Genomic DNA, 22,706 nt, shown 5'->3' on the forward strand with positions numbered 1-22,706 from the left:
TACTATAAACACCTTTCAGGGTCGCCGCTGACTCGGCACTTTCAAATATACTTATACAATCAAAACATAGTAAGGGATTCCACATTCCACATTCGTCATTATACTTTCTTAGACGTAAGATTATTCATATTAAAATAGTATCATCTCCACTCCGCGAGACGACGTCGCGTAGCTTGCTACCAGCTTATACTCATGCAAGTATAATAAAACAACTTAAGCAGTGATACGACTATTAATCATTCCACCCCTCGGATAAGGGTTAACCACCCTTACCGGGAGAAGATGGTCCTAGTAACCCTGGACTATTATACCTTTAAATACGGCGTTTTTTCAAAGTATTTTTCAGATGACGCATTTATTCTAAGTATCCAAGAACATTTTTGCAGATACGGCATAAAATGCGTTGTGTTTAATGTATTTTGGCTTAACTTACGTCATTTTTAGTAAGCAAATAAGATAGATATGCACATTTTGGTTAGAAAAATGTATAAATCTAATTTTTTCAGATTTTTGCAGATACGGCGTTTTTGCTAAGCACGGCAGTATTATGGTTTCAAATTTATTTTTCGGGTCTAACTACAATGATATTATGCACAAAAATATGTTGTATCGCAGATTTAAAATGCGTTTATCTCGAAAACAGTTGAGTTTGGCGAGATGAATGTAGTATACCTTTTTTTTAAGTAAAAATAACAAGAGAATAAAAATTTTGATTCAAAAAGTATGTAGAGTGGGAGATAAAAAAAAACTGAACGTATTAAATGAGCACTGCAAGACGTATGTGGCGCCTTCTGGGAAATACATCATTTTTGGTGGCGAATTTAGATTTCTCATCCCAAAAAATACCCGCTTACCAAATTTCGTGTTGTTATCCCATGACTGTCAGGAAATATTCAAGAATAAATAAAATAAAAGTTTAACTTTGACACCCTGTATTTCTGTTATTATCAACTTTTGTACTAAGGTAAGTTAGCTTAAATCGACCTATTTTAACCTCAGGTATCTAAGGTTAAGCTATGGCCCATTCTTTACCAAACACCCTGTATAAATAATTATGTTAATGTTGATATTACTGAATAGCGAATTGAATAACCTTTCAAATGAGCTAGCACACGACCCCTATTCAAAAATAAGGGGTGGGAGAAGTGGAAGGGAAGGGGTTGACAAATGTCAGATGTATGTACCGTAAAAATGTGTCCCCCTTAGATAAAAAATAGTCCTGTTTTTTTGTTTCCTTAAAATCTAATAAATACTGCCAAATATCGAGGTGGATTCTTTTGTTTGGCCCACTCTGTATATTAAGAACATTTAATATGCAATTCTGTTATATCAATTCCATATATGTACATTATTTTCCGCATGTATTTAGAGTAGATCGTTGCATCGTTGATTCATTCACCAGGATTGGTATTTTATTTTTATTGTACATACATATTACATAGAAAATAATTTTATTTTTATTTAAATTAAACTTGTGTAAGTTCTTACAATGTAACGGACAGCTCAGTTGAACACTCTATTCTCCAACGGAGCTACCCGTTCCGTTATGTAAAGTTTGTTTAGCAGTAAATGGTTGACTACAATTAGTGCGGTCGCAAATATTATTAAATTTATCTGACTTGTCCCACTGTTAAAACCGGTCCGGAGCGATAGGCAAACGAGGTAGACAGAGTTGGTATTTTGACAATTAACACTGACTAGACGGTACTCCTATAATAAAGCAAAGGATCCACAAAATTTACAATAATTACGACGACAAAAACAAAAAAACGGATGTACAATATATTGCTTTGCCTTATATACCCGAAATTAATGTTTTCAAATGAGTTAAAATAAATTAAATATATTTTAATTGCTAAGATTATAGAAAAACAAACATTTAAACATATTTAAATTTTACCTGAAACCGGGCCTTTTATACTATTATCGGTTAACCCAGGATGTTTATAGTCGGTACTATTTCAAGTCAACCATTTACTGCTAAATAAACTTTACAAAAAGTTTGTGAATACATTTTTGTTGATATAATAATTTATATTAATAACTTACGTCCAGCAAAAGGCGGCAACGGCATTTTGGCAAATCTAACATCGATGCCTTCCAAAATTGCTTTCCTTATGCGTTCAACTTTTACCACTCTTTCAATGTAATTGTCGCACACTTCTAAAATATTCTTGGCATGCGCAGATCTTGTTAGAGTATAATGGAAGAGTTTTCCATCGAAATATAACCAAGGACAACACATGAGCCAAGGCAATGGTGCTCCGCAAGTATCATTTGCTATAAGAGCCATATCGACTCCTTTCATGAATAAGGCTGCAAGCTGAACTCCACGACTGGTTACTACATTCAGCTGTAAGAGATTTTGTACATTAGTATTAATATTTATTGCAGGAATAATAATAATTCTTGAGTAAAAATCAAAACAGATGCAGAGAGTGAATATAAAATGAAAATTTACTTTCAAACATTTAGTTGTTATTTCTCCAGAGAGCCTGGCGAATTCTAACAGTATTTCGTTCTTATGGATACGATACAAAAAGATATGGCTCAGAATAGAACTCAGATGTGACTCTTCTTAGTTCATAAATAAAAATATTAAGGAAACGAGACGACCCAGATCGCGGACCCTTCTCAAGGAACATTGTTCTGTGGCATCTCTTATGCAGGCGATGTTCTGTGGCATCTCTTATGTTCCGCACAATTTACGTTGCTCTGAGAAGGTTCGATGTCGTCTCAATAGAAAAGCCCTGCCAAATAAGAGATTCATTGGCTGATCGGCCGAAGTTCCGAGGGCTTGTATATGTTGGTAAAAGTAGATAATTGGTAATTGTATACAATTACTAAAGTCGACGATAAATGTACGAGATTATTTTCAACTATCTACTTTTACCGGTAATTGTATACAATTGCCAAGGACCAGCGGTAAAAGTATAAAATGATGAAATAAAAACAATAAATTTCAATAGCTATTCAAGAAGTGTGATTTTTACTGAACTGAAATAAAAATAAGACACAATGATTTGTATAACCTGATTTGAGTTTCTTTGCCTGAATTAATACTACTACTTTACTTACTAATTACCTACTATTTGTTGTGACATAGGTGACATAGCAAACTCTCACTGCACTTGGAATTACACAACTTTCCATTTTTTTACATTTACACTTATTTGTTTTACAGTTACTTTCGCTACTAGCCTTGCCCACTCGACAAACATGTTTTTCTAACATACTCGCGCAATGAAATGTTTAGTTTGGGAACCATGTCTAGAGGACCCGTGTTGAGCTGCCCCCCCCCCCACTTTTTTTTTTTTTTTTTTTTTTTTTCGTCTTTAAAGAGGGGGGGTCTGGAATCTTCAAAAGACACCTCAGTCCAGAACGCCGCCTGACTGACCTTAGTGCAGGATTCATTCTTCGTAGTACCAGCGATAGTTCCCGAGGTGCTTTAAAACGCTCTCTCGTCGCCGAGGCTACGCCGAATGCCTACCTGCTAAACCAGACCCTCCTCTGTCATCCAGCGCTCCGAAAACGGAATGGCCGCTGCAAGGTCGACATCGCTTCCGAAGCACTTTACCTTCATTTATCCACAGACTGTAAGCAAGGAGGCCCTTCATTTTCCCCGTTCCCCCTTTTTTTGGTCCCAAGATTGGGTTTTTTTTTTTTTGAGCTTCTTTCCCACAGTCTGTCTCATACAATATATCTCACTTATTCGCCTCTCGTCAAAACTTATTCCCTCTGCCTTCTACTCGCCATATATTTCACCCCTATCGTTGGTACAGCTGTTTTTCCTCCTCTTCTTTCTTCTTGATCACTACACGGATATAGTTGTGTATGCTAGTCCAACCAGTTTTATTTTCAATCATTCTCTCAATCATTTCTCGCACTGTCAAAAAATTCACACCTGTCTCTCTTTCCATTCTATTTCTTTCTACTATCCATCTGTTGCACTCTAGCATGGTATGTGTAACAGTGTCCGGGTGTCTGCAGTATAGACATTCGTCAGTGTCAGCCTTTCCAAACCTAGAGAGGTAGGCTCTAAAACACCCGTGTCCTGTGAGCACCTGCGTCAGGAAATAGTCCAGTCGCCTGTGACCACAGTCCATCCAATCCTTTAAGTTAGGAAGCAGCATCTTTGTCCACTGTGCCACATGCTCCATGTTGTTCCATTCTTGCTGCCATCTTTCAATTGACCTTTCTCTTTCCTGTCTTCTCTCGGCCATAGTAAGCTCAAGGTCTCTTCTCTCATACAGTTCTTTTCTTTCTACTACCAACACATGCAGCGGAACATATCCAGTGATGGCCCACAAGGCTGCGGCAGACACAGTCCTGTAGGCGCATGCCACTCGCAGCAGACTTGTTCTGTCCACTCGTGTAATGAGCCCCCTGTAGGCCCGTATCCCTACCGCCTCACTCCAGACTGGGGCTGCATAGAGGACGATCGACTGAACAACACCGTGCAAGGCCCTCCTCCTTTCGGATTTGGGTCCTCCAATGTTGGGCATCACCCTCCCCAACGCAGCCGCACTGTTTGCAGCCTTCCGGGTCACCACCTGCACGTGCTCCCCCCATTTTCCATTCTGGTGCATCGTCACTCCTAGGTACTTTACGTGTTTCTTGGGTGTTAGACACGCTCCTGCACATTGTAGCTCCACACTTTGCCTGTTCCTTTTCCCCTTCAGAATGATGGCCTCGGTCTTCTCTGCCGCGAGTTTCAGTCCATGCTGTGTCATCCATTTCTTCACGACGCCGCCTGCTTTCCGTACCCGGTATTTAAGATCTGGCTCGTCCCGCGCCACTACCAGCACAGCGAGATCGTCTGCAAATGCGAAGGGAGACGTACCCTCTCCATATTCACAGTTCAGAATCCCGTCATATGCTAGATTCCATAGCGTCGGGCCCAAGACAGATCCCTGGGGAACACCTGCCGTCACATCCACGATCGTGCCTTTCTCCACCATAATTCTTCTCTCAGACAGATATTCCGCTACCACGTTCATCAGGTATCCAGGACACTCTCTCTTCTCCATTGCCTTCATTACCTCGTTCCACTGCAGCGTATTGAATGCATTCCTAACATCGAACAACAACAGGGCCGCCCAACGGTGTTCATCCCCTCTATTGCGCAATGCGTCGAATACACTCACGATTGCATCAATCGTGCTTCTCCCTTTACAGAAACCAAACTGCCTCGGGGACAAGCCTCCCGATCTCTCAATCATGCCATCGATACGTCCCCGCAGCATTCTTTCATACAGCTTACCGACGCACGGAAGAAGGCAGATGGGTCGATACTTTTCCCCAGCTTTGGGAAGCAGTACCAACTTCGATGTCTTCCAAGGCTCAGGAAAGGTCTGTGCTTCCAGCAGTGCATTCATGTGCTCCAGAAGCCACGCGGGCTCCGCCCGTCCTAGACACCTCACCGCCTCAGGTGATATCTGATCCAAACCGGGGGACCTGCGCGTCTTAAGTGCGCCCAATGCCTCGACAAGTTCATCCATGGTAAAGGGTACAGCCCGCTCAGCTTCCTCGTCTCTCCGTACACCATGCCACCTGCCCGCGGGAAAGAGCTCTCGTGTTACCTCGAGCTTCTTATCCATAGGCATTTCATACGAGGGGTACGCATGGAACTTTTCCATGGCGATCCTGTATCCTTGACCCCAGACGTCCTCATCCAGTTTTTCACACAGTTCTCTCCAGTGCCTTCTCTTTTCTGCACGAATTTCCCTGTAGAGTTCCCTCTTCCGTAGGCGGTACTCCTCCTCGATCTCCTCGATGACATCAGGATCGACTCCTGCTCTGCCTCTTGCTCTCGTTAGCCTTCTTCTCATGACTATACATTCATTTCTTTGTGTCTCGATGTCCGCGTTCCACCAGTAGGGCATCTTGTTTATATCTCGGCGACCCCTCCTGCTTCCCTCCATCGCTTCTTTAATTACCCTCTCCAGGTTTTCGACTGTCGGTAATTGACCCTGCATCATGCTAACTCTCCATTTGATCAGCTCCTCGTATACTTTCCAGTCATTTCCATCGCCGCATCCGCCTCCCGACGTACCAGACGCGCGGACTGCGTTAGTAGTTCCCGTCCCGACTATCGAGAATCCGATGTACTGATGCTCCGTTCCGGTGTAGTCTGGTAAAACCTTCCAGCCTCTTGCTTTCGCCGCTATTCCTTGTGTCGCCATAGTCACGTCGATGTACGTACCTGTACCTCTCCTAACAAACGTAGGCGCCAGACCTGTGTTCAGTACTACTAGATCCAGAGTACCCACCCAGTCGGTCAGTATCCTGCCGCGAGTGTCGGTGATAGGAGATCCCCACTCCGCTGCTTTTGCATTAAAGTCTCCCAGCACTACGCATTCTCCTCCTGTGTTCCCCACTTCCTGCATGATCTCGTCCATCTTCCTCTCATACTCACCCACTGTTATGTTCGGAGAAACATAACAGCAGACCAGCTGTATCTTCTCCATCCGGACGATCACGTATCCTTCCTTCGGTTTAATTTCATACACTCGCAGCTTTCTGTTGTAGATTCGTACAGCGGCCCTTCCAGTCGTATCCACAAACCATCCTCTTTTCTTAGCCGCTGTTGGGTTTGGCTCCGCCGTCACCAGCACGTCGATATTCTTTTCTACGGCGGCAGCCTCGGCGAGATCATGTGCTAATCTCGCCGTTCCCACGTTCGTTTGTAGTACTCTCAGCTCTCGGATCTTATTTCCTGTGTTCGCCATTTCTTAGACTCGGACTTCTTTCACGCTCTCTTTCATACTGTTTCCACTCGCGCGCTCTTCCTGGGACTAGTCCTTAGTGGTCCCTACTTTCAACAAGTCGGTTGAACTTTGGACATCTTCTTGAATTCGCCACATGCCCGGTCACATCGCAGTTGAGACATCTGATTGTTTCTGTCTTGCATTCCGACGCTATGTGACCCTCTTTGCCGCATCGGAAGCAACATCCTCTTCTGTTCTGCCCTTTACAGTTCCATTGCTTGTGTCCAAAGGCTAGGCATCTCAAGCATCTTGGTATTTCTGTCCTTGCTTCTATGACCCGACAGGAGGTATACTCTACCCTAATTCTTCTCATTCTTAGGATCTTTTCGGCCGCGTCTTCGTCGACATCCATCACTGCACTCATCATCCCTCTTTCTCCACCCCGTGTCTCGGTCCAGGTTTTTACTATGTCACATGCCCGCTCTTTACCTGCTGCTTCCTCTGTGGCCTTTTGGATCACATCCTCCGTTGTGTTGGGTGGGATTTCTTGCATCAAGATTCTTCTCTTTACGACGCCCCCTTTTGCCACTGCTCTCGACACACATGTGCTACCAGAGAGGAGTTTCTTCACTTCCTCCGCCATTTCCCTTCCTCCTCCCAGTTCCAGTGATATTCCTTGATTTCTGGTCTGTCTGATCCTTTTTATGTCGATGGATTTTCTTCCTGTGAGGTTACTTTTCACTTCTGTCATAAGGTCCGCAAATGATTTTTCCTTGTTTTTGCTGATAAGTACTACTCCACATTGTTCTCTGGGCTTGGTGTTAATGTTTGCCCCCCCCCCCCACTTGCAAAAATCAAAAACCAAATAGCCCTGATTTATGAGCTCTCATATTCCGCAAACTAAAAATTTTGAGCTCGTTCCACTGAGCAGGAATTTGATACTTTAGTGGGGGGGGGGGGGCCGAGTCAGCCCCCCCCCACTACTTAAAAATAGGAATATTGAATCGGTTGTTGCGGCAGAATTACGAGCTATTTATGAGCTCTTGAAATTATATAGTTTCGATTTTTGAGCTCATCCCCTTCACCCCCAAACAACCCTTTAATTGATTTAACTTAAGAGAGAAATGCTGAGAAAACTTAAAATATATCGTATTGCGGATATAATTCCTATAGCTTATATACTCTAAGAATAAACTATTAAATCACGTGCATTTCGATTATTGAGCTACAACCCCTTCGCAAGAAAACCACCCTATCTTCCCGGCTTAAGAGAAAGTTGTACTTAAAATGCATTAAACTAATTATTTGGCGACAACATATCATTGAATAATTTATAAGCTTCCAAATTACGCGCATTTAGATCAGTAAATTGCAATTTATTTTGTATAGTGCAGTCACTGAAAGTAAAAATCAACGATTACCTTCAATTTCGGTGAACCTTTATCGATTTTCACGAAAATTGGTCAGTGGTTAGAGGATACGTCAAGAAACAAAGGTGACATAATACTACCTTGCGCCTTTACCCTGAGGGTGCATACCGCCCCTTCTCGGGGGTGAAAATTATTTTATAAAAAATAACTGCACAAATCAATAAAAGAACAAATTAAAAGTAAAATTTATTATATAAAGTTAATAAAATAAGTCAATACTTTTTAAGTTATTAAAGATTAAAGATTTTAATTATTCGTGAAAAAAATGCATGTTATGAAGCGATTTTTCGTAAATCACTGAAAAACTGTAAATTTTTACAAAAAAGTTAATAGTAGTTTAATTCGTATAGCTTATATTCTAAGAATAAACTCTTAAATCACGCGCCTTTCGATTATAGAGCTACAACCCCTTCGCAAGAAAACCATCCCATATTCCCGGCTTAAGAGAGAGTTTTACTTAAAATAATTTAAATTAATTATTTGGCGAATACACATCGTTTAATAATTTATGAGCTTGCAAAATATACGCATCTCAATTATTGAATTGCCATTTTCTTTCTATAGTGCAGTCACTGAAGGTAAAAATCAACTATGACCTTCGATTTCGGTAAATCTCCATTCATTTTCACGAATTAACAATAACAATTTGAGGTTTTAACCTGGGGTATATGTCACCCCTTCTCGGGGGTGAAAATTACTTTATTAAAAATAACCCCACAAATCGAGAGAGGGACAAATTGTAAGCAAAATTTGTTATATAATGTGATTAAAATAAATCAATACTTTTTGAGTTATTAAAGATCAAATATTTTAATTTTTGTGAAAGAAAATGCATGCTTTAAAGCGATTTTTCATAAATAACTCAAAAACTGTAAGTTTTTACAAAAAAGTGTTAATCACTAAAATTGAAGCTAATAAAAAATATAATAAATTGCTTACTTAAAAACCCTTTAATGTTAATTTAAAGTTAGTTATTGGTAATTAAATGTATATTTTTTTCTGTGACTCTTCAAATCTAAGGATTCAAGCTTAAATAACGGGAAAGAGATGCATTTTATAACACTTAGGTACTAAATACTTGTCAAAGTACCTAGAAATACCTATCAAAAATGAGCTCTAGAAAAAGTTAATAGCATCAAAATCCGCTCACCAGTTTTCGTGAAAATGAATGGAGATTTACCGAAATCGAAGGTCATAGTTGATTTTTACCTTCAGTGACTGCAGTATAGAAAGAAAATGGCAATTCAATAATTGAGATGCGTATATTTAGCGAGCTCATAAATTATTAAGATATATAGTCGCCAAATAATTAATTTAAATTATTTTAAGTACAACTCTCTCTTAAGCCGGGAATATGGGATGGTTTTCTTGCGAAGGGGTTGTAGCTCAATAATCGAAAGGCGCGTGATTTAAGAGTTTATTCTTAGAATATAAGCTATACGAATAAAACTACTATTAACTTTTTTGTAAAAACTTAGTTTTTCAGTGATTTACGAAAAACCGCTTCAAAGCATGCATTTTTTTCACGAATAATTAAAATTTTTGATCTTTAATAACTTAAAAAGTGTTGACTTATTTTAATAACTTTATATAATAAATTTTGCTTATAATTTGTTCTTTTATAGATTTGTGCAGTTATTTTTTATAAAATAATTTTCACCCCCGAGAAGGGGCGGTATCCACCCTCAGGGTAAAGGCGCAAGGTGGTACCATGTCACCTTTGTTTCTTGAGGTATCCTCTAACCACTGACCAATTTTCGTAAAAATCGATGAAGGTTCACCCAAATTGAAGGTAATCGTTGATTTTTTACTTTCAGTGACTGCACTATACAAAATAAATTGCAATTTACTGATTTAAATGCGCGTAATTTGGAACCTTATAAATTATTAAATGATATGTAGTCGCCAAATAATCGAAATACACGTGATTTAATAGTTTATTCTTAGAGTATATACGCTATAGGAATTATATCCGCAATACGATATATTTTAAGTTTTCTCAGCATTTTTCTCGTGAGTTAAATCAATTAAAGGGTTGTTTGGGGGTGAAGGGATGAGCTTAAAAATCGAAACTATATAATTTCAAGAGCTCATAAATAGCTCGTAATTCTGCCGCAAAAACCGATTCAATATTCCTATTTTTAAGTAGTGGGGGGGGGGGCTGACTCAGCCCCCCCACTAAAGTATCAAATTCCTGCTCAGTGGAACGAGCTCAAAATTTTTAGTTTGCGGAATATGAGAGCTCATAAATAGCTCATAAATCAGGGCTATTTGTTTTTTGATTTTTGTAAGTGGGGGGGGGGCAGCTGAACACGGGTGTCTAGAGGAATGAATGATTATTTGCAGATGGTAAATTGATTTCTGCTATACAACTGTGGTAGTCGCCCTTCTTTAGTGCCCAATTCGTGTAGGGGAAATTTCAAGTTTGATGTTTTAAGCATTTTCTTCGCTTGTTTTTGCACCTTCCTTTGCACTTGTCCGTTCAATTGCAATAGAATCTTGCCTCTCTGAAATTTGATTAGAAGATAGTTCTTCTAGAATCGCATTAAATTCATTGACTGATGGTTGCTCAGGTTGTTCTGGTTCTTATTCTATTAGAAACTCATTTGGTTCATCAACTTCTGCTTCTTCACGTTTTTCAGAATCAGGACCTGACTGGGTTTCTTCTACTTGTTCCACCAACGCTGTCAAATCATCTTCAGTCAAAATAATATTTTCTAAGCATCTTCTGGCAGTAATGAAGTTTTAAAACCAATTTTGGCAGGATCTTCCAACCATAGCTTCATATGGGGTGCAACTGTATAATGAGATTTTAGAGACCGACCTGGGCATTGGTGTACAGGCAATAGCATAAAAAATTGGGATGTCCTCGACGAACAGTTATTCATCTACCACTGTTACATTACGTACAAGGTGACGGTTAAAGGGAAGGTTCTAAGAAAACCGATAGGTCGAAGAGACAAAACATTAAACAAAAACAGGTACCTATCGGAGATTAAAAAAATCGACGAAGACGAATCACAGATCTCGGCCAACTCACGGAGACACTTGTTAACGCCGTTGAGTTGGCTACAGAGAAGACTAAAAAGAACGGAAGAACCCCCTATTGGTGGACCGATGAGATAAGAGAACTACGGGAAGTGTGTCTCCGAGCTCGGAGGAATTACACAAGAAGTCAGGGCAACCCCGAGCTCAATGAGATATATAAAACAGCGAAGAGGAAATTAAATAACAAAATAAAAAAGAGAAAAAGGAAAGGTGCAGAACCTAATAGACGCGCTAGAAAATGATATATGGGGAGACGCATACAAAATAACAATGAAGTCTCTCAAAATGATCGCCCCATACAGACTAGACGAAGACCAACAACGGCGTGAAACTGCGGAACTTCTCTTACTGCCAAGGAGGAGCAAGCTTTCCTGAAGATCTTCCCCAGAGTAGTGGAGGAGTTTACGGAGGAAGAAATAGAAGCCGCTGGTCAGGAAATTAAATCGGGGAAAGCTCTCGGTCCCGATGGTCTGCCACCTGAGGCACTGAAGATAATAGCAACAGAGAAACCACGTTTGATCAGAAAAGTATTTAACAATCTACTGCGGAACCAAGAGTTTCCCAGGGAATTAAAGGAAGCAAATCTGGTATTGCTACTCAAGCCTGGGAAAACCCCCGACTCAGCATCCTCTTACAGGCCAATATGTCTTCTAGACTGTCTTAGCAAGTTTTATGAAATTCTTATGAAGAAGAGGCTGGAGGGGATGTTGGCAAGTAAAAGAGCTCTATCCAGCCAACAATTCGGATTTCGAAAAGGTCGATCAGCAGTAGACGCAGCGATCTGGATTAGAGAGGCGGCACAAACAAGTAGAAAGAGGTGGGGGGTACTTGTTCTATTGGACATTAAAAATGCCTTCAACTCGGCGAATTGGGAGCCTCATCATCGACAGGATTGTCGAGCTGGGAGCCCCGGATTACATGTCCAATATAATAAAGGACTACCTATCAGAAAGAAGCATATGCATAACGAAAAAAAATAAGATGAATGACTGCTGGAGTACCCCAAGGGCCAGTCCTGGGACCCACACTATGGAACATATTATACATGGGGGTACTAGAGGTAAATAGAACATAAGGAGTAAGGGCAATAGCATACGTAGACGACCTACCCTACTAATCGAGGACGACACGAATCGGGGCATCATATACAGTGAACACGTAAAGGTTGGAATAAATTCATTTTCTCGAGAATGGACGACTTTGGAAAAAAATTCCGAAACAGGTCAATTTTTATTTTTAAATTATGACTTTTTGGCATATATATCATACACTCGCGATCATAAAAAGCGGGTCACTCGATGAGTTATTCAAGTTAGATGTCTCGAATTTTCTAAACCTGTTGTCCGATTTGAGTGAATTTTTTAGTATGTTATAGCCTTATTCTTTAGCAATATCGCTATAATAATATTGTTGCTAGACCGGTAAATTGTCATTGTATACCGGGTGTAACAATCATACTGTGTTTATTCCTAAAAGTTCGTAACACGCCGTGGAATGTTTTAGCATAGATAAAATATTGAAATTAAAACTCGATTGTAGCCTTAGGCTTTCAAAACATTTTCTTTTTTGATTTATTTGTTTATGTTGGATAATAAAAAAGTTGGGCACCTTAACAACTAACCATGTTCTTCATCAATACAGGGTGTTTCTAAATAAGTGCGACAAATTTTAAGGGGCAATTCTGCATGAAAAAATAATGACCGTTTGCTTTATAAACGTATGACCGCAAATTCTTCGGTTTCGAGATACGGGATGTTGAATTGTTTCTTACAAACTGATGATTTATTTATTGCTCTAAAACCGGTTGAGATATGCAAATGAAATTTAGTAGATGTTAAGAGGTAGTGATGGCGCATTTTTTGACATACAATTAAGAATTTTATATTCACCATTGGCGTGCATACGGGATGTATCTAAAATGTTTATACCCGTATGCACGCCAATGGTGAATATATAATTATTAATTGTATGTCAAAAAATCCACAATAATTGCCTCTTAAAACCTACCAAATTTCATTTGCATATCTCTACTGGTTTTAGAACAATAAATAAATCGTCAGTTTGTAAGAAAAATTTCAACATCCCGTATCTGGGAAACGAAGCATTTGCGGACATATGATTATAAAGCAAACTGTTATTATTTTTTCATACAGAATTACCCCTTAAAGTTTGTCGCACTTATTTAGAAACACCCTGTATTGATGAAGAACATGGCTAGTTATTAACGTGCTTAACTTTTTTATTATCCAACATAAACAAATAAATCAAACAAGAAAATGTTAAGACAGCCTAAGGCTGCAATTTAGTTTTAATTTCAATATTTTATCTATGCTAAAACATTCCACAGGGTGTTCCGAACTTTTAGGAATAAACACAATATGATTGTTACACCCGGTATACAATGACAATTTACCGGTCTAGCAACAATATTATTATAGCGATATTGCTAAAGAATAAGGCTATAACATACTAAAAAAATCACTCAAATCAGACAACAGGTATAGAAAATTCGAGACATCTAACTTGAATAACTCATCGAGTGACCCGCTTTTTATGATCGCGAGTGTACTAGTGACGTCACCCGTCTGGGCGTGATGACGTCATGGATGATTTTTTTAAATGAGAATAGGGGTCGTGTGATAGCTCATTGGAAAGGTAATTAAATTCTCTATTTAGTAATATAAACATTAACATAATTATTTATAGTGTCAAAAAAATTATTTTTTTGAATTAAATTTATTGACAAAAAGAAGAATGTGTGTAATTTATTTAATCCAAAATACATTTTATTGCTCTCAGAAAAAAGAAAAAAAATGTTTATTTGAAAAATGATCATTGCTTTTCGCTTAAATTAAATGTTCAAACTGTTAAGAAACAGGTGGATGGCTGCTTTAATATTGAATTTAAGCAAAAAACAATATTTATTTATCAAATAAACATTTTTTCCTGTTTTCTGATAGTAGTAAAATGTATTTTGAAATAAATAAATTACACACATTCTTCTTTTTATGTCAATAAATTGAAATCAAAAATTTTTGTTGGACACCCTGTATAAATCATTGTTAATTTTTATATTACTGAATAGAAAATGGAATTAATTACCTTTCAAATGAGCTACTACACGACCACTATTCTCGTTAAAAAAAATCATCGATGACTTCATCACGCCCAGTTGGGTGACGTCACTAGTATGATATATATGCCAAAAAGTCGTAAATTAAAAATAAAAATTGACCTGTTTCGGGATTTATTTCCAAAATTGCCCATTCATGAAAAATGAATTTATTCCAACCTTTACGTGCTCACTGTATAAAGTAAACACAGCAATGGAAAAAACCGCGAAATGGATAGAGAACAACGATTTAAAATTGAAAGTAGAAAAGACTGAGATAATTATCTTGAGGGTACGACGGGGTCGAAAAAACATTAATTTTCGGTTCAGAGGCTCCGAACTAAAACCCCAGAAAACAGTAAAATATTTGGGAATAATATTCAGCCCACATACACAGGAAGCATGTCGGAAAGCGGAGGAAAGGACCTCAGCCCTACAAAAATTAATGCGGAATATAGGAGGCCCTGGATCTACACAAACGGGTAGTAATGTTACAATCGATTATGTAAATAATAGGTTTGTTCTAGCAACCAGTCAAACTAGTCAGAAACCGTCAGCAAACAGTTGGTCAGTGAGAGAACATAATACAGTCACCAGTGCTATCCCCTCTACTCGCGCTGGTCCGCTATTCGCTGATGGTTTCAAACCGTTTGAAACTGATGCTAGAACAAACCTAATATTATACGGGGCCCCAGTGTGGCATGAGGTCGCAAATAAAGCCAAATACAGAGACATGCTTCTCAGAGCGCAAAGAAAACCCTTGATCAGAGTGTGCGGCGCGTACAGAACCGTATGCCCTACAGGTAGTGGCCGGAGCAGTACCGGTGCACATTCTGACAGAGGAGAGGGTACGAATGCATTGAAGGGGTAACGGAGCTATAGGTTCAGGACCAATAGAAAGAAGAAGCTTGGAAAGTTGGCAGGATCAGTGGTCAAGTGAGGTGGTATGAATGCAGACACAGGCGCGTCAATTACTATTTCACACATTTTTGACGGGACATGGATCCTTTCGGTCATATACATATCGTATAAAAAAGACCGAGGACGATCTGTGTACCGCGTGTGGAGTGGTGGATGACGCGCACCATGTGATATTCGTATGCCCTGTATATCATGCAGGGCGAACCTCGCTACAGCTGAGGATGGGGTCCCCTCTGGGTGAACCCCAAGAATTAATGCACAAAGCCATTACAAATGAAAAAATGTTTGACTTGATCATTGGATTTGTCACCGAAACGATGAAGAAGAGAGAGAGGAGATTTCAACAAAGATAATCCGTTTGTATTTCTTTTGAACATGTTGTGTCGTTGTGCGCCGACCGGGGTGGGTAGCCAATATACAACTCCCACTTCTGCCGGGGCAGAGTCCTTTAACATAAAAAAAAATTGTAATCCTAGTGTTAGTAAATGTTAGACGTTTTGTTTTTCATGTATTTATATCTTCTGTTGTGAGTGTATAAATGAATGGGCCACTCCTACTGGGGGTGGAGAATGAAAGTTTAGTTGTTCTTACTAACTGTCTAGTAATTCTTTGCCAGTTTACGGTGGATGGAATGTTGACGATGATAAGTTGGTTGCTTTACGGACCCTGGCTGGCTGCATGCGTGGGTGGGGTGGCGAGAGCGGGTTGCCATGACAGTCACAGAGCGCACGCAGAGAGTGATGGGGGTGACGAGCAAAGCTGGTGGGTCAGAGCTATGCCCGATAAGGTCGGTTCCTGGTCCGCCGGTTGGAGAAAGAGGGGGTGAGTTTAGTTTGTAAGCGGCTCGCTACGGTTAGGCATAGAGAGTTGAATTCAACACGCCTGGGGCACCTTCCCAGAAGTCTTCAGAATATTCTCACCTCCCAAAAAAAGTATACAGGGTGTTCAAAATAATCTTAAATTTTCCGAAATTAAACTACCGTCGTATTCAGGGGATTATAGCTCATGGGTTGAATATAGGGACACATACGATTCATTAATTAATAAAAATTCTATGTTAGCACGTTAAACGCCATGAGAAGCAAGTGTGCATCTCAGTCACTGAACTTACTGACGCCATGAGAAGCACCTTTGCATCTCATACCCTTAGTGAATTTCAGGTTGTGTGGTACATCCGTGCATCACAATACCCATTCATTTATTTGGAATACAGTTTCTCAGTAGCCTGATGAACTTGTAACGTTACAAACGTCACATCTTTGATATTTTATTTTTAAATAATTATTTTACCTTATTTCCTTTAATATTTCATTAATAATTATCTTCTTCTATTTGGTTTACCCATTTCCCCTTTAAAAATCGGTTGGCGCCCGTTCTATAATAGGCAACCCTATTTACATTGTATCATCTCTTGTGTTCCATGTTCGTTATTTCAAATTTCGTCCAAGGTTCGTTGTCATGTCATTTTTATGACAGTGACAACCCCCATATTTTATTCTCCAAAATAGTGGTGGTAATGTTTTAAAAGGCAGAGCAGCTTCAAAAATAAATCATTTTGATCCATCAAATCATTCCTCTTGGGGTAAGAATAATATTATATTGTAATTATATTTCTCCGTCTAACAGTTTTTCTAATGTTTTTTTATCTAACCTTCAAATGTTCAACCATGTGTTTGGTTTCTATATTTCTGTTCATCTATTAATATTCTTTTTCTCATGATCATCTTTCAGTGCGTCACAGTTTTTCGATTTCTCTCTAACGCATTAAATTGTATGTGACAGAAAAAAAGGCACGTCTGGGAATACTTCGGTAATTATTCTAGTTCGGTGATTATTCTAGTTGTCGATAGATGGCGCCATAATCAAAAAAGAATTATTTATTAAATAAAATAATAATATTATCAATATAATCTGTACAATTTATAAGACTATACAAATGAAAGAAAATACCATTTTATAAATGCAATAGACACAATTGATTTGGTTTTATTCCAAATTGAAAATAAAATTTGACAACTGTCAGATTTAACTAAAATGTCACGTTAGAATAAATGTCATAAATATGTATTATCACGGACTTACCTTTTTTTCTATAATTTGTGACGCACTGAAAAATGTTCATGAAAAGGAGAATATGCACGTTTAGTAATCAAAATTTTAACTATTCTCCTCATCTAAATTCCATGTAATTTAACCTTGCCATTTACTATTTCTGAATACTATTTGGCAAAGGAACAATTTGGTTTTCTTCTTGATGATTGATATGTGTCTCTATTTTATAGTTTTTGGAATAAAATCTACTTTCTCCTTTCGGGAGCATGAAGCCCATCGCCGGCGATGCACCAGATGGCTGACAACTTAAACAATGATGCATCTCTAGACAGACAACAGCACCCAACATCTCAGACACCACCAAGACCGTAGCTGCAGCGACCTAGGGCCATAACACCTGCCCAGGTCTACAACAAGTCGACAGCAGTACCATACGACATCAAGACGTTACCATCGAGCCGAATACCAAAAGCCATAAGTATAATCCAGAATTGTTAGTTTTTGGCAAGAATTTGAATACATTTGTTAATGCAATTTACTAAGTTATATTTTTATTATATCTTTATGAACAATAAACATGATTGGTTAAAACTATGTTTTGTTTGCTTTCATTCCAATTTTCATAGTTCATATCTAAGGTTAGGACAAGACGAACACACACCTGAGTGACTGAGCTAAGCTAAGGGTGTAACGATGGCTATCTTAGTTGGGTGAGGTAATATTTTCGAATGTTTCAATTAGCTGGGTAGTCCATCGCTAACTCGTTACACTGGCGCACCAACGCACTTGTCTTATCCGAGGAATTGAGCAGTGAATTGTGGTTTAGTAGCAAATAACAAGCATTAATAAATACTATTTTCACATATTTATTAATATATATTATCTATTTTGGTGCTTTTTGACTACTTTTTTGACTAATATTTATATATTAAACTATAATTTCATGTTACGGGTCAAAAAGAAAACTATTACCAATCTCAATAATTTAATTATATATTTCAGCATAATTGATTTAAATTACATTTACAGTTGCAAATATTGGTATTTTTAACATTTTGGAACTTTTACCTAGTTTTTTTGCCAAATTTTTTATGTTAGAATCTTCACATTAATATCCACATGGCATTTTTTTTGTTTTTTTCAATTTAACCAGTTTTTTGGTAGTTCTTCTTTAATTACTTTCTTATTTTGTCGTAACTTTCCAAAACCCAAGAGAATTTTTCCATTCCTTGTCATATTTTCTGTACTTTTTATATGTACTATTTCTTCTACGTTCTTTACATAGGTACTACTGTGTACTCTAAAGTGCATTTAAATCTTGTTTTATTACTTATTTTCAATTACTTTTTACTTATTCTTATATTTCCTAGTTGTTTTCATATATTTATTACCAATTTTGTACAACTACCAAAAATTTTGTCATTCCGTTGAACTTTTTGTTCGGATGGTATATACTACTTTACTTGTATAGTAAAGACTGGGACAATTTTGTTTTATTATTCTTATTCTTTTTCTTTTCTTATTCAGCATATGAGTTTAAACCGTTCTTCTTGTCTTGAATCTCAAAAAATTTTTTGTTCGTAAAGCATCATACTTTACAATTTTAATCTTTTTGCATTATTGCACTTATATTAATTATGATAAACATTATACATATTTAACATCCTTTTTATTTAACAATATTATTTTTTGTTATTTTATTTTGGGTGTTGTACTGATTTTTGATACAGATTAGCAAGAAAGGCTCATCCGACACTTGTAAGTTGTGTATGACAGGTATGGCTGCATAGACACCTAGTGTATTTTTTTTCCTAAAATACATATAAGTTATCCATAGGGTTGGGCCAGATCATGTGTCTGAGTTCCGTTTTTTTTGGTCTTAATGACTGTTGATATAAAGTTTTGATGCTGTATATTATTTTTAGGATGATGTCTTTTATAAATTTTTTCTTTTGGAGTTAAAACAATTCTATGCATATCTACTTTTAGAAATCTGGTGTAGAATTGTGGCGCTTTGAAGTATGATTGTAGTTCAGCTACTAGCATTTGTTATTTTTCATCTTTGCAAATCATATTTATGCATTTTTATACATATATTTTGTTCTCTAGTGTAGATCCCTGGTATGCATTTTATGGAAGTAACATTTCGAGGGTATACGAGGAGATTGCACTAAGTCAAAAATCACTGTTTTGAGAAAATCAAGTTTTAGTAAAATTTTTAAATATAAATCAAAATTACACAAAAAGTATTACTTTTAGTTTAATTCTATTACTTGTATAGAAATAGTAATGGTATTTTAAAGAATGTGGTATATTACAACAACAGTTATTGTTTTTGGTTAATTAGTAATTATTTTTTTAATAAATAATGAACTGATTTAGTGCATTCTGCTTGTTCGTAATGTTACTATTTTACAAAAGTAGACACACAACTAATCCCATTTTAATGGTAATTTTATTTGTATCAATTTTACCATAATAATGTTTTATCCTATAATCTTAGACAACTAGAATTTCGGCATTAAAAAAATCCTTTTGAAAAATAAAAATAAAAACGAACAATAGAAATTTTCAGAAATTTAATTACTAGATACAAAAAATACAAAAAGCAAATAGATGATTAGTCTTCTTTATCTAGACCAGGGCATTTAGGATTTTTAAATACTGCACATAGAAACTTGTAACTTTTTGAATTGTGTTCAAGATCATGTCAGAAAAAAATCTACAATAGAAAAATGGATGAAAATGCATACTTGCATTTTAAAAGTGCAAAGAATGCATCCAAAGGTGCATAAACATATCCAAATAAGTGTATTGAGGGTCAGTTTTTGTCACTCGATGGTTCTTTTGTCGCTAACGCCATCAGAACCGACACCGGAGCACATGGTGCCCAGGCTCACTGCTAAGGCACATGATCTGGAGTTTCGTGGGTTCTCGGCAAATTGACGCAAACGATTACTCGAGGGTTTTTTTGGACCGCTGAATAAGAATACGACATCAGAACCGACCCCCGATGAACAAACACCCTCCAAACTCGATAAGGTAACATGCCTTAGCAGTGACTTTGAGCGCCAGGTGGTCCGGATTCGTCTCTGCTGGCGTATTCGTATTAAGTGACCCCAAAAACCGCCTAGTAATATATTTGCTTGCATTAAGTGCCGAAATCCCTCGGAACTTCGAATATGGCGTGACCATAGACACCAGGTGTCCGTTCTGAAAGTGTATTCGTCTTCAACATACCCAAAGACTCCCTGAGTAATCTATTTGCATCAATTTAATGCCAAAAACCCTCTAAACTCCAGAAGATGATGTGCCTTAGCAGTGACACCGCGCCCTAGGTACCACGAGGGTCGGTGTTGATGGCGAATTCGTATTCAGCGACCCCAAAAGCCCCGAGTGACAAAATCTGGCCCTTAATTATCTTGACATATCTATGCACTTTTGGATACATTTTATGCAGTTTAAAATGCAATTATACATTTCCATTCATTTTTCTATTGTAGACTTTTTCCCGACATCATCCTGAACACAATGCAAAAAGTTGCAAGTCTCTAGATGCTGTATTTAAAATCTATTTACTTTCTCTTAAAAAGGTTTTTCTTTTTTCGTACATTAACCTTTTGATTAAACCTAACAATAGGTATACAGATTGTACAACCAGAATGTTCTAAGTCAAAGTTAATATAGTGTTGTAAGTTCGGTTTTCGCAAAAATAGTACAAGCAGACTGCATTAAGAGTACTTAATGTATTCTGCTAGTAAATGAAACAATCAAACTGACTTAGTATTAAATTTTTTTCTGTTATAATAAGTACGACTTAGTGTGTCTTTGCAGTATATAGAACATACCTTTTTATATACGACTGCATTAATAGTTGAAAAACTAAAAAAATTGACTTGGTGCGTTCTGCTGGTATACCCTCGATTTGCATTATGTATCATTATCTCTCTCTCTCTTTATTAACTTATTGGTTAAGTCTTTTATGACTTGTTTTATGCAGTTTTTTCAAACCCTTTGGTGTAGAACTTTGTCTTATTTGGCTTTCCATATAGTTGGTACTTATTTTTTTTTTATGGTTTATATATAGTTGCACTTGCATTTCTTTTTATTATATTATACTTATATTATCTTTATCTACTTATATACTTTTACTTACCTTGTCATATTGATTATTACTTTTATTATCTTACTTTCCGTACTCGAGTTATCCAGAGTACTGGTGTTTTGTTATGAGATTCACTTCTTAGTAGCTCCACTAGCTATTTATTTATTTTATTTAGGATGTGATATCCATTATATTTACTTAAATTTGGTTATATGCCTTTTATTTTATATAAATACCAGAATATTTGCAATGCAATTTATTTTTAATATGTCTACATTATTTTACTGTGGATACTTACTTACTTTTGGATTATTAGTTAAATTTGATTATTTCTTAGACTTTATACTATAAGTCTTTATTTTGAATTGATTACATATTTTTTAAAGTACATTTATTTTTTTTTATCCAGAGATAGATATTCTCTCAAGTCATTTATTTATAATAAATAAATATTTTATAGTGTGATGAATACTACAATTAATTGGGTAATATTTTTATTTTCCCCAGAGTAACATCTGAAAATTATTTTGGTGCTTTAAAATTTTTATGATTAATAATTTAAATTAACTATATACATTGACTTAATGATTACTTTATTATGAGTATTTATTTTTGATTTGTTCTGAACGATTACTACTGCATATATTTATGTCTGGTTAGAACACTGTCTTCTTGTTTTCTTTGAGAAAAATTTCTCACCTGTGTTCGAAATTTTTCTGATGAGTGGAGGGAGTGTGTAACATTCCTGTTTTCTTTGAGAAAAATTTCTCACGTGTGTTCAAAATTTTTCTGATGGGTGAGAGGAGTGTGTAACGTTACAAACGTCACATCTTTGATATTTTATTTTTAAATAATTATTTTACCTTATTTCCTTTAATATTTCATTAATAATTATCTTCTTCTATTTGGTTTACCCATTTCCCCTTTAAAAATCGGTTGGCGCCCGTTCTATAATAGGCAACCCTATTTACATGTATCATCTCTTGTGTTCCATGTTCGTTATTTCAAATTTCGTCCAAGGTTCGTTGTCATGTCATTTTTATGACAGTGACAACCCCCATATTTTATTCTCCAAAATAGTGGTGGTAATGTTTTAAAAGGCAGAGCAGCTTCAAAAATAAATCATTTTGATCCATCAAATCATTCCTCTTGGGGTAAGGATAATATTATATTGTAATTATATTTCTCCGTCTAACAGTTTTTCTAATGTTTTTTTATCTAACCTTCAAATGTTCAACCATGTGTTTGGTTTCTATATTTCTGTTCATCTATTAATATGCACGTTTAGTAATCAAAATTTTAACTATTCTCCTCATCTAAATTCCATG

The 22,706-nt window shown here is 37.0% G+C and overlaps 1 protein-coding gene across 1 annotated transcript in view; it reads right to left on the minus strand.

Annotated features, from left to right (window-relative positions):
* LOC126884376 (constitutive coactivator of PPAR-gamma-like protein 1 homolog) overlaps positions 1-22,706 on the minus strand; it is a 336,683-nt gene that overhangs the window by 74,502 nt on the left and 239,475 nt on the right. Inside the window, exon 11 of the mRNA XM_050650301.1 lies at positions 2,050-2,353. Coding sequence (XP_050506258.1) covers positions 2,050-2,353 — 304 coding nt within the window. The remainder of the gene's footprint in view (positions 1-2,049; positions 2,354-22,706) is intronic.

Source organism: Diabrotica virgifera, chromosome 5 (genome assembly GCF_917563875.1).
Source record: "Diabrotica virgifera virgifera chromosome 5, PGI_DIABVI_V3a".
In the NCBI taxonomy this organism is placed as follows: domain Eukaryota; kingdom Metazoa; phylum Arthropoda; class Insecta; order Coleoptera; family Chrysomelidae; genus Diabrotica; species Diabrotica virgifera.